The sequence below is a fragment of the Simochromis diagramma genome, unplaced genomic scaffold (genome assembly GCF_900408965.1).
Source record: "Simochromis diagramma unplaced genomic scaffold, fSimDia1.1 OVJJ01000334.1, whole genome shotgun sequence".
Taxonomy (NCBI): domain Eukaryota; kingdom Metazoa; phylum Chordata; class Actinopteri; order Cichliformes; family Cichlidae; genus Simochromis; species Simochromis diagramma.
The window spans coordinates 793,973-806,284 of record NW_024386764.1 but is presented as its reverse complement, the minus strand read 5'-3'; the positions used below and the strand labels follow the sequence as shown (position 1 = coordinate 806,284).

The following is a 12,312-nucleotide window of genomic DNA, read 5'->3' as shown; positions in this document are numbered from 1 at the left end:
CAGCCTAACAGCAGGGATTTCTTTGCTCTTTGTTGGGGTCGAGTCTTTTAGTTTTCCTTCTGACACCTCTGACTCCTCGCCTGTATTTGTATAGCGCTTTACTAGTCCCTAAGGACCCCAAAGCGCTTTACACACTGGTGATGGCAGCTACAGTGTAGCCACAGCCACCCTGGGGCGCACTGACAGAGGCGATGCTGCTGGACACTGGCGCCACCGGGCCCTCTGACCACCACCAGTAGGCAACGGGTGAAGCGTCTTGCCCAAGGACGCAACGACCGAGACTGTCCGAGCCGGGGCTCGAACCGGCAACCTTCTGATTACAAGGCGAACTCCCAACTCTTGAGCCACGATCGACCAACAAGAAAAGACAAGTAGGGTTATAAACATGTCTGATGGATGAAGAATGACATATTTAAATCCCACTGCTTTGTTTTTATAGATCTGTTTCAACGTTTTCTCTCAGTAATATTAGTTGAAGGCCAACATGTGGCACACGAGGCAGCTGTGCCCATGACCACAGATCAACACTGCAGTCGATTATGGAGACGCAGTGATTATAGCTGTGGACACGTGTTTAAGGATGTCATTTACACACACGCAGTGTTGGTTCGGTTAAATGTAAAGCTGCAAACTCTGGTTTAGCTGAACGTAACATCCCAACATCAGACGCTGTTATAGTTAAAGCACAGCAGGTAATAAAGAGTAACATGTAATGTGGCAAATGTCTTTTATTGAACCAGGTCCTCTCAAGCATTTTGTGGTTTCTTACATAATTGTTTGGCGTGAAGCCTCCCTGCACTCCGGTGTCATCATGGAAGTGCCAGAAAGCAGCATCAAACCAGTTTTCCTAATATTTTTACATGATTAGCTCAACGTTTGGAAAATGTGCTCCTTTGTTTTCTTGTTGTGATCTGATTGATGGCTACTCGTGTTAGTTAACAGTTTGCACAGCGGCAGGAGATTTTCTATTTAACGTTTGTTCACCTTTGTACATGAATATGAGGTCGATCTGTCCTCTTAATGTCAGACAAGCACATTTTCCAAATGTCTGAGCTGTTCAAAGTGCACGATGCCACTAACAAATGAAGAGTCAAAGTTTTGCCTTTTCAAAATAAAACTCATGACAGATTTGTGCATTTAGCCTTTTAAAGAGTCTCAGTTCTTCATTCATAAAATGATCTCACAGTAATTATGCAAAACAAAAGATGACGTGAATATACAATGTGGGACTGATTCGCTGTCCCTTAAAACACATTTGAAAAACCAAATACAAAATACATTCATTTCTTTTTTGTAGATTCTTGTAAGTTCTCAAAGCATGAGGAGAAGAATTGTGCTTCTACAGTAAAAACGTTGCATGCCATAAATGAAATTAAAGCTTAAAAATATAACTGAGAAGCTCGGTTTGTTACACGTTTTTGTTTTTTTGCCGTACCAAAAATAAACCTGTCACGCTTGCATCAGGTAAAAGTAACTGATGGTCTTCGCAAGTATTAAATATGAATGTAAAGGTTCATGCAGGCAAGGCTCATGCCTTCATATTTACACTGTTCAATGCAACTGTTGAAAGCACAGAAACCAGCATCAGCTGTGAAAACCTGTTTCTGACGATCTGTGGGCCACTGCCTCACATCTGAAATGCAAATGTTTGTGTACAGATTTGATGTGGGCCCACATGGTTACATATGTGTGCGTTAAAGGAGAAAATGAGCATTGGTTACATATAACACACGCGTGTGCGGGACTACAGAACTGATGCTTTCATCCAATCTAAGCTCGAGAAGAGCAGACAGGAAGACCTGAGGCTGTCACTGCTGCCAAAGACGCATTTACAAAGCGCAGAGTTAAAGGTCTGAATACCTTTAAAGACGAGAATCGAGTTCTTGGTTTCCAACAAATCTAAAAAAAAAACCTCTTTCGTGTTTTTATTTCATCACAACAAGTTATTAAAAACATTCTTTGAAAAATCTTTATTTACTGTAATGGCTGGATTTCACTCTGGTAGCGTGACACAGACTGACTTTAGAGTTAATGTGGACAATTTTGGGAATCTCAGGAAGGAAAACATATCTTGCATCAATGTGATGAAATAAATTGGTGAAAGGATGGCTGTGTTGTCTTTTAATTCAGGTGCTACCTTACGTTCACGTTTGAAGATTAGACCACGTTTCGCACGTCCCGCTTTGTTTCACTGTTCTGCTGCAGTGAGGGAGTCTGTGTCACGTGACAAACTGTCCATGCACTTGCACAGAACAGATGTGCAATCAGGTCTTCTGAATTTAATGCAGGAGTTCCTGTTTTATTGCTTTGAGGATCAGGGGGCGTCTGCCTTGGATCTCCCGTCGCAGGACGTATTCACTAAACAGGGAGGAATCCACTCCGCCGCCACACGACCCTGTGATAAAGAAACCTTTCTGCTGTAGCCGTTCCAGCACCTGCAGTCAGACACAAACCAAATAACAGCAACACAAGAATGAGGCATAACGAGAAGATCCAGAGCAAACCATTTAGACGTGATCTCTAATGTCTCGCTGGAGTCAGGAATACTGAAGGAAGGTGGGACTTGTTCAGCATTTGATGGCGTTTCCACCCGGTTGTTCGCTACAAGAGTTGAACCTGTGAAGTGCATGCATTAAAAACACTCATTTTCACCATCATGCATACCAATAACTTTATCACACCTTTACCAAATACTCCCTGGTATCAATACTTACGCACCAGAGCACATAATAACCACCCCAATACACAAAGGCATTTAAACAGTTTAGAAATAGACTCTGAAATTGAAGCCTCTGCAGTAAAGTGTGGTTTAAGAGGCAGTGTAAGCTGCCTTCAACTCATCTGACCTGATTTCCTTGGGCAGCTCGTTAGATATTGTAGATATAGTCAGTATTTAATCAAAGTATCAAGTCTCTATGTGGAAAAGTAGGTAAAAGGGGATAAATAGCCCACTGGGTTACAGATGCTTGCTGCCACAGAAAGACACATTCCTGTGGAAGAAACCTGCAGGCTGGGGCGAAGTTCAGCTATTAATTAGTGCTTCAACCCTAATTATGATAATCACAGTAACTTTCTGTAGATATCAGAACACACTAGTAGTGTTAACAGTACAGCTCTACAGGGGTTTGAATAATATCTAATAAACTCAGTTCGTGTAAATGGGGAGTCTTCTTCACACACTAAGGCTAATATGGCGCTCCACAGGGCTGTGTGCTGGAGCCACTGTGCTTTACACAATGGTAAATCCAGAATCCAATCTTTCCTGTGGTACCAACTCCCAGTTTGGATTTACTCTCTATGCGTTTATAACCAACACTGCATTTAATTATTAGCTGTTTTTAAACTCTGGCTCTCTTCAGTACACCCAACCAGTTTCTGGAGATGGCTGCCCCTCCCTGAGCCTGGTTGTTCCACAGAAGTTCATCCTCCCAGTGTCACCAAGCGCTTGCTCATACGGGGTCATCTGATTGTTAGGGTTTTTGCTCCATTATTGTTAGGCCTTTACCAGACCACGTGAAGTACCTCAATCCAACTGTTTTCAGGTCAGTCATGATGGCTAACTTTACTTTATAAACCTCCTGTAAACACTTAATTTCTGTGCTCTGTTTTTGTTCTTTCCCCTGACGTATTATGAAATAGTCAAATCATTGCATTTTCTTTAGAAAGAGTGTTTGACACAAAACAGATGTTTTTGTGTACAGTAAGTATGACAACAAAGGAAAGCAAGCAGCAAATCTGTGTCTTTCTGATTTACGGTTATTCTCTGCACTTCTTTTGTGTTTGCGTTTAAATGTGTTGCTAACAACGCGTGAGCCCCAGGACCCAGGGTCACTCTCCATCTCGAAAAACCCATCAGCCTATCTGGCCTGAAACACAAACACTTCAGAAGTAGTCCATTAGTTCCCCTCTCTGAGCGTTTCTTCCTGAGGTGAACACGGTGACATTATCTCAGTTTGCCCTCTGGAGGCTTCTGCTCTCTGTGCTGCTGGTCTGTCTTACTGAGATCTCCCCCAGGAGACAAAGGCAGACCTTCAGGTGATGAAATGTGTCACCCGCCTCAACACAGCGCTGTTACAAACCGACTGTCAGCATTCAGAGTATGCTAACATCACATAAAAACACATCAGGCTTTGATGGATGGTGGAAGGGTGGCATCTGCCAAAGACGGAGCTGACAGATAAGAGGCGACGGCACATTTTAGAGTCCCAGATATCATCTTGACTCCTTTAGTTAAGCTGCAGCTTGAGACGGTGCATTGAACACAGCTATCACAGCGGCGGCTGTTTAGCTTGACTCTCTCACACTGGGTGTCTGGACGGTGAACTTCTAAATTCCAGGTCCCGTGTAACACGTCCATCTTTATGAAGGATGTTCAGAAGCAACAGTCCAGACGCTGTGGTGTATAAACAACCTATGACAGGATGAATATAAGCTTTCACCCTTCCATCCGACATTGCAGCAGAAATCAAGGCTCATCAGAGCAGGCGATGTTTTTCAGTCTCCCATTGTCTAAAGTAGGTGAGCTGTACCACCAGTTTCCTGTTTTTAGCTGACAGCAGCAGCTGTGGGCTCTTGCTGCTGTAGCCCATCCGCTTTGAGGTCTGACATGTTGTGCATTCAGAAACACTCTCCTGCACACTTTGGTTGTAACAAGCTGTTATTCGAGTCCCTGTTTTCTTCCTGTCAGCTGCGGTCTGGTATTAACGAGGCATTTTGGCTCAAAAACTGGATATTTTTGACTTTTCCAACCATTCCATGTAAGATGAGCAGTTTCTGGAACACTCTGAGCTGCCCGTCTGCCACCAACAATCACGATACTCTGTGAACTTCTGCAGGCTGTCTTGACTGTGTCTACATACCTAAATGCTTTGAGTTGCTGCCGTGTGCTTTGCTGATGAGAAGCAGGTGAACCCAGCAAAGTGGCTGCATGTGTATTTCAGTATAGCTGGCCTTCTAAAAGGCACTTAATGGTCTCACTCCAGCATCTGACATGATGAGAGAATATAAACCAGTGTGGCTCAGAGGATGTTATGTACCTGAACTGAGGTGAGGTGGCAGTAGCCGTTGAGCGGGAAGCGGAGCACGTGTGTGGGGTCCTGGTTCCAGCTGGCGTTCATAGAACTGTAGACGATATCAGTCACCTCAGGGAAAATCTCCTCCATCAGCGCCCGGGATGCACTCACACTGATCCTCTCACCGAGCTCCGGCGTCACGTGGACCACGACACACTCGCAGTCTCGAGAAACGTCCCGGCGCTCCTGCTCAGCCCTCCAGCGCTCCAGCTCGGTCTTTAGAGGTGCCAGCTGGAAGAAAGTAGCCTCTTCGTAGAGCAGGGAGTACTCCTGCAAACACACACACAGCAGAAACAAGAAAACACTCAGAAGCATAAGTGCAGACTTACACAGGCCAAAAGAACACGCACAATGCACACAGATACACACACATGCAGATGAGTACACAACACCCACCAAAAAATGCAGAAAACTCCACGTTTTCTTGCAAAAAACAAAGTTTAAAAAATGCATTAACACATATAAACGCTCGTTCAGTACTTTAGTACTAAAGGTGCACTAAAGCCTTGGTAGCAGCTGCTCTGCTGCTACCACACTAACGGAAGGAAGACTCTCATTTTCATTTATTCGATAAACAAATCACATACAAAACCTTCTGATTCATTTGAAAGCTGCTACAAGCCAATGAAAAAGTTTGCACACGCTGGCTGCAGGCAGTTTCTGTTTGGGCTGTCATAATTGTGATGAAGAAGTAATGAAGAGAATGAATGTGTCTTTGGCACGGACTTGCTACCTCATTCTCGCCTGAAGTCTCACAATGTTGATAACAGGTAATTTCCCTGATGCAAACATTAAGCCACCGCTACTATAAATCCTTCCATGCATTAATCAGTTTTGAGATCTGGGGTCATTTTGCTGCCATAACATGTCGCCTTCCTAGAGTAATGGAACAAATACTCATTTATTTTACTGCAGTTTATCTATTGGTCATTTTTATGACGTTTGAGAGAATATGACAGAAAATACAGAAAAGGGCAACAGAGTCACTCAAAGAAGTCTCAGTGCTGTAAGCGACAGGCTCGTGTGAGACTCTGACAGGGGTTCAAGTCTTTCTTTTGACATTTGTTTTCCTGCTTTAGGTCACGCAGCAGCGGTGAACTGTGGAAGTACCTGATCAGGCACTCACTTTGAAGTCATCAGGCAGGAGGAGCTTGGAGGTTCGCAGGAAGTTGAGTATGTAGCGGAACATGTCCCCGTCCCGATCGATGAAGTAGTGCTGCTTTAGACTGTCCAACACGATGGGCTCTGTGCCGTCGAACAGACGCCCGATTCTGCCCAAAGAGAAGGAAACAGGTTTCCACACTCAGCTGTGGCTAAATTTAAATGTACATGTTGCAGCTAAATCATTTCCTAGCTCAGTGATTGGTAAATGCTAAGTTAATTTTAAAAAGTAGGTTCAAAGATGATCAAGTTTATTGTAACAGTGTACAGTGATCGAGATTATGAGGCTTTTTTAATTCAAATCTCCGCTGTCTGATGAGCTGAGATATCTGCATCTTCATTAATGTGTGGACAGCAGGCCACCTTTTCCCCATGAAGCAGGAAGTATATCACCGCTGCCTCTTAAACTATTCACAGATTTAAACTTTCTGAACAAATAACTGAAAAGCAAACTCTTTCTATATTTTGCAGAGAAGCCATTAAAACCAACTCAATATACTAAAATTCGGTTTCCTGAATCATAGGAAAAATATCCATTTGCATTGAAATGTGATAATTAAGGTAGCAGATATTCAAAATAATCAGTAATGTTGAACTAATTTGTTGATTAAGAGCTTTTGATATTGAGGTGTTGAGGTGGATTACAGCCTTAGCTTTACTCATACTTTAAGAGCTTGGATGTGTGCCTCACCTTGACTCGGGGTACCTGGTGAGTGTGGGCAGGCTGCTGGTGTACATGTGTCCTCCTACATCAATGTGGACTGGTGCGTTGGTTTTGGTGAGCTGAGCTGGTGCTGGGATTCCCGTGGTACACGGGGGAGACATCGGAGACCAAGAAGCCAGCTTCTGACTCGACATGCTGCTGCAGCTGCCGCTGCTACGTCTGTCCTGGGACACAAATACACGCTGTAGTGATGGTGGTGCCAGTATATGAAAAAAAGATCAAACATAGCCATGAATATCTCCACATCCATGGACATAGGTTATCTTTACAGTTAATACATTGGAACATAATTATCACCAAGTCATGGAACTGCTATGTGTGTGTTTAAACAACAATTTAACACAGTCGGGATCACAATACATTTGGTGATGCGACCACTCGCAGTCAGTTGCCATCTTCAGAAGGAATTTGGGTGTCAAGGCAGCAACAAGGCAGCAACAAGGCAGCGACAAGGCAGCCTGCTATCAGTTTGGATCAAGTTTTCGTTTACGTGCAATCTGTGATAAATCAAAATGATTGAGGAGAGGCAGGAAATATAGCAAAGAGGGGAGATTTGTCCCCTTCAGCACACTCATTTTCATCGCCGCCCACGAGTTATGTATTAACTTGCGACCGCTTGCAGAGCAAATGTAACTGATTGCAACATGTTGGCAATCTGTGTTTATAAATTATGCAGCAATTATTTGCAAACCTCTCTCTGCCACCGAGCTGGACAGGCTGGAGACAACAAGGCGAACTGCACAACCACCTCTGCAACCCGAAGTGCAGCACCCTCAACCTTTATGTGAACAGCTGGTTGCTGCAGGTTAAACTAGAGAAATCTCTGCGTGCTGTCATGAAGTTATGCTCCATAATAAATGCATCTATCTGCAGCTCCTGAAAGATGTTTTGTACTTGAAGCCAAACTGGGTCTCGTCGATGTTGGTATAAAAACCTGCAAGCAGGCTGGCAAACCTGACCTGAACAGTTTTACAGAAGAGCTGGTTGCTTAGAACAGTTCCTGCCAGGCAGACTCGGGACGTGTCAGGTAAAGCCAGGAGCCTGACAGGAAGCTAAGAAGCACAAGGACATCCTGTCAGGCTCACAGATACGGCTCGGTCAGAGCTATTCCTGATTGCCTTGTAGGCTACGTTATAGTGCCAGGTGTCTGGCACGAAACAAATCATTAAGCTCTGAAAGAAACAATTGGCAGCCTGGTAGGAGGCCAGTGGCTGACAGGCTGGGAACACACGTCCTCTGGGCTTTCACTCTGCTCTTCTAGACTGATCCGCCGTTTCCTTTCATTCTGTTCCAACTGCTCCTTTCAAACCTGTTCTGCTCCAAACGATGGTGTTCATGTCAGTTCAACTACACTGAACACTAAATGTGAATGGTCTGCAGTGAGGATATGCCCTGAACATTTGCTGTTACTGGCTACATAAGCTGTAGCACTGTGTCAGTTTATATGTTATGATAATATGGAGCAATTCTACAATAAGGGCTACAGATGAATATGTAAGGGATTAACTTGCTAAGTAATCAACGACCGGCACTGCTAAAGAAAACAGCAGCGTAAGAGTGTAAGCAGCGGTTTAAGCAGAGATAAGCAGACCTTCCTCTTCCTGCCAGTGCTTCCAGCTCTCTGAAGAGGACACTGAGGTGTTTCCAAGCCAGACAGTAGACAAACTCTTCTCTGGCTTGTTCTGGGGCTTTCCCAGGGTCTCCTTACAGAAGAGCATACAGGAACTACCTCATCTAGACGGCATCCAAGAGGCATCTTAGACAAATCCCCAAAACACCTCAGCTGGTAGTTTTTAATGTGGAGGACGAGTCTCTCTACTCCGAGCTCCTCCTGAATGACTCGGTGCCGTTAAAGGATTTCTGCTGTGACCTTTCACATTCCTGCCTCGTCTCCCTTGACCTTAATTTTTTAACCTCAGAGAGCGCAAACAGTTCAACTGTCTAATTCATAATTTTAACATTTTGCTTAAATCTTTGCTTGTATGTACACGTACATCAAATTACATATGAATAAATATCAGAGTAAGCACCATGAAGGGCAAACAAACAGCTGAGACACCGGCCTCACACGATGTGTAGCAGGTACAGATTATCACATCTATATAATCCATGTTTGTGTGTGTGTGTGTGTGTGTGTGTGTGTGTGTGTGTGTGTGTGTGTGTGTGTGTGTGTGTGTGTGTGTGTGTGCGCGTGTTGTGACTGCCCAACAAGCAGTCTGTACCCTGCAGCTATGGCACTAATGCATGGTGGATAAATTCATCAGCAGGTATAGTTACCCTTGGCAACAGAGGGACACTCCCAAAGACAAATCACTGCTTCTCCTCACAGGATTGGGCCACATGGACAACACAGTTTCCTACAGGGTGAGATTCTGTAATTCTGCATTATGTTTACGTCAGAGCAACTTATGTAACAAAAATATAAAAATGTACAATCAAAACCTTTTTATACCCACTTCTTCAAGCAACTTAAACGAGTCCAGACGCTTTTCTTTCCGAGCTCCTTAGACTACGATGACCTGCATGACTGAGAGCCTTCACAGACAAATGCATATTTCTGTGCAGCCCTCAGTGATAAACATTTGTGACTACAAAGTAATGATTTTCCCTCGTACCAAGCACTAGAGCTGATGTTGTGCAAATGGTTTTATATGTTTGTAATTCAGAATAAAGGGTGCACAAACTCTGGTACAGGACTTTAAGCTTAGCATACTTCAAAATTCTACTTTCATTATTTCACTGAAAAACTGAGCACGTGTAATGTTTTGGTATCCAATTACAACCTAGATCTAAAGAACTGAACGCTTAATTATGCTTCCAGGTTAGTGTTTGTAGGTCTTTATGTGCATCGATTTTCACACTGTGGCACCACTGAAGTAAACTACATGATTACAGATGTTTTATGTCATGTTCAAGATTATAAGACGTGAAAATAACACAAAAGTGATGAATTGCTTTGTAAATGAAGGGTGCAATGGTTCGGCATCTGTATTTTGTTTTTATTTATTTTTTTGCAACAGTTTTATTTATTTCTGTATTTATTAGGCTGATCGGATCCCAAATGTCCCTGTAACAGGAAGTTCACCCTGATACTGATGTACTTCTTAGAGAGAAATAGAAGATTTCTCTTCTAGAAGAATTAGAAGAGAAATAAAGTCAGAGTGCTCACTAAGGTAGCTAACTCGAATAGGTATGCTTTTCCTGAGCGTCTGTTTATTTTAATTTTACTTTAACCCCCTAATAAAGCAGTTCAAATAAAGTTTTTCATAGATTACAGCCCACCTTAAACACCTACTAGTTTAATATTTTATTGCGCTCTTAACTAACTCTCCTCCTAAAGATGGGCGTCACATCGGTACGGGACTGACTCCCTGTCGGGTTTAACACGGGAGGCTTGGAGCTCCAACAGATGAAAACGGACCAACATGTTCCGGGTTACCTCTGTGGGCACGGGGGACCGGGCGCCGGACTGTGCGAGACGGGACTCCGTGGCTGTGGCAGGCACCGACTCTCTCTCATTCGGCTCCGCGGGCGACTCGGCGCGCGTCCCGGGGCGCACACAGCGCTTCTTGGCAGAGGGAGCTCCCGGGTCGTCCTCGTTGCTCTCCCTCCTCGCTGCTGCTGCTGCTGCTGATGTAGGCGATGTGTTCGACGTCTCTGCTTCTGTGCTTTGCTGCTGATTCAGATCCGCAGCGTCGCTGACCCTGCGCAGGTACGGGATCACGAGCTGGAGGTGGGACTGCGCGTGACCATTGACCGTTTCCGAGGCAACGTAAAGCGTCGTCGAGGGCTTGAAGCCCGCGGCCCCCACGATGCTGTTGAGGGTTGCTATGGAGACGGCACCGATGCAGTGGTTGGTGTAGGTTTTCGAGAGCTTGGCAGCGCGCGACAACATCTGCATTCTCGTGCCCAACAGGTTCTTCCCGATGGCTTTGTTCTCGTACCACGTCACGTCGCTCGCGCAGCAGTGGTCCCGGGGCCGCTGGAAGAACGCCCTGCACAGCGGGTTCCGTTTGGACACGTACCGGACGAAGCTGGCGTACGGACACTGCTCCGTGCCCGTCTCGTACATGCGCGGCAGCGTGTCCTCGTCTGCGTCCGGGCGCTTCTTGGTCCAGGCGGCGGAGCGGGACTTGTGATAGGGTCCGAGAGCTTTAAAATACACAAACTTTCTTCCGTCCTCGTCCACGGCCAGGCCGAACGAGTCCTCCTCCAGCTCCCGCTGGTTCTCTCTTCCCCTGGTGCAGAAATACATGCAGGTCTCAAACCAGACTTTGTTCAGAAGCCCAAACGGGGTGTCGGTGTTGAACACAGAGGACTCGTACAGTTTCCGCAGGTCCGAGCGCGTGATGGCTTGTTTCTGCACCACCGGACCGGCACCCTGCTCCTCCAGCCTCCGTATGACCGCGGCCAGGGTCAGGTTGGCGCTGCGCAGCTCTGGGTCCTTGGTGAGGTCCAAGGTGCGGCAGTAGGGCGGCTCGTTCAGGTACCGATTGAGAGAGCTCCGGATGCTGATGAGGGAGGACTTGCTGTACAGTTGTCCACTTTTGGAGCGCGCCTCGGCGTAAAAGGAGCGCAGCACAGCGCAGAGCGCATCCTTGTCCAGAGTTTCAAAGTCTGGACTTTGGGCTTTCTCGCTGAGGTACTCCCTGAAGATCCTCACGGCGTACCTGGTGGCCAGGCGGGTGTTCTCGCTCAGCTTGTTTCGCTCTGACCGCTGAAGTTCTCCCTCCGGGTGAGACTCGCGCCCGGAGGGGATGCTGCTGCCGAGTGGGTCCGCCTCCCCCTCCTCCTCCTCCCTTCGGTCCATACTCCGCATAACGACCGCTTGTGTCTGCGCGGCGGAACCGCTGGAGTCCAGCACTGTGCTCCCTGACTCCCACTCCACTCCATCTCTGTCGGACTCCTCGTCCTCCTCCTCCCCGGTGATCTGGACCTCCTGGATCTCATCTTCCTCTTCCTCCTCCTCCTCCTCCTCATCCCTGCTCCTCTCGGGGCAGCTCATCTGCTCCTGCTCCGTGTCTCCGCTGCCAGGCATTCTCGCCATATTGCGGTCTGTGAAGCAGTCCTCCGGCAGCGCGCATGCGCTATATTGGACCGCAGCGCTGAAAGCCTTTTGTGTTTAAGTGACCTTCAGCCGTGCACGCGTTTTTTAAGGTACGGGGAGCGAGCGCAGCGGGAGGGTAAATTTGGAGGCGCGCTCCCTGCCAGAAAGGCTGCAGTATTGGACTGAATATTGGACCAGCAGCACGAGCACTGATGAGGAAAATGGCAAGACTGCAGTAGTGCCACCGCCAGTATCCAAATATCTTTTTACTTTAGAAGCTGTTTGATACTTAACCGGAAAATTACCGG

At 46.1% G+C, this 12,312-nt stretch overlaps 1 protein-coding gene across 1 annotated transcript; it reads right to left on the bottom strand.

The window, feature by feature from the left end:
* Positions 1–357: 357 nt before the first annotated feature.
* Positions 358–12,072, bottom strand: LOC120732656. Its single transcript, XM_040030410.1, has 5 exons — positions 10,397–12,072; positions 6,925–7,121; positions 6,199–6,343; positions 5,037–5,342; positions 358–2,435 (listed from the first exon to the last, which is right to left on the bottom strand). The coding sequence occupies exons 1-5, from the start codon at positions 12,002–12,004 to the stop codon at positions 2,280–2,282; spliced, it is 2,412 nt and encodes an 803-aa protein (XP_039886344.1). The 5' UTR covers positions 12,005–12,072; the 3' UTR covers positions 358–2,279.
* Positions 12,073–12,312: the final 240 nt, after the last annotated feature.

Bases quoted from the DNA above. Each gene is read 5' to 3' on its own strand.
- LOC120732656 (XM_040030410.1), bottom strand. From the start codon at position 12,004: ATGGCGAGAATGCCTGGCAGCGGAGACACGGAGCAGGAGCAGATGAGC. The intron at 5,343-6,198 runs GTGAGTGCCTGA...GTGTGTTTGCAG, and splicing joins TCCTGCCTGATGACTTCAAA to GAGTACTCCCTGCTCTACGA. The intron at 2,436-5,036 runs GTACATAACATC...GTCTGACTGCAG, and splicing joins GCCACCTCACCTCAGTTCAG to GTGCTGGAACGGCTACAGCA.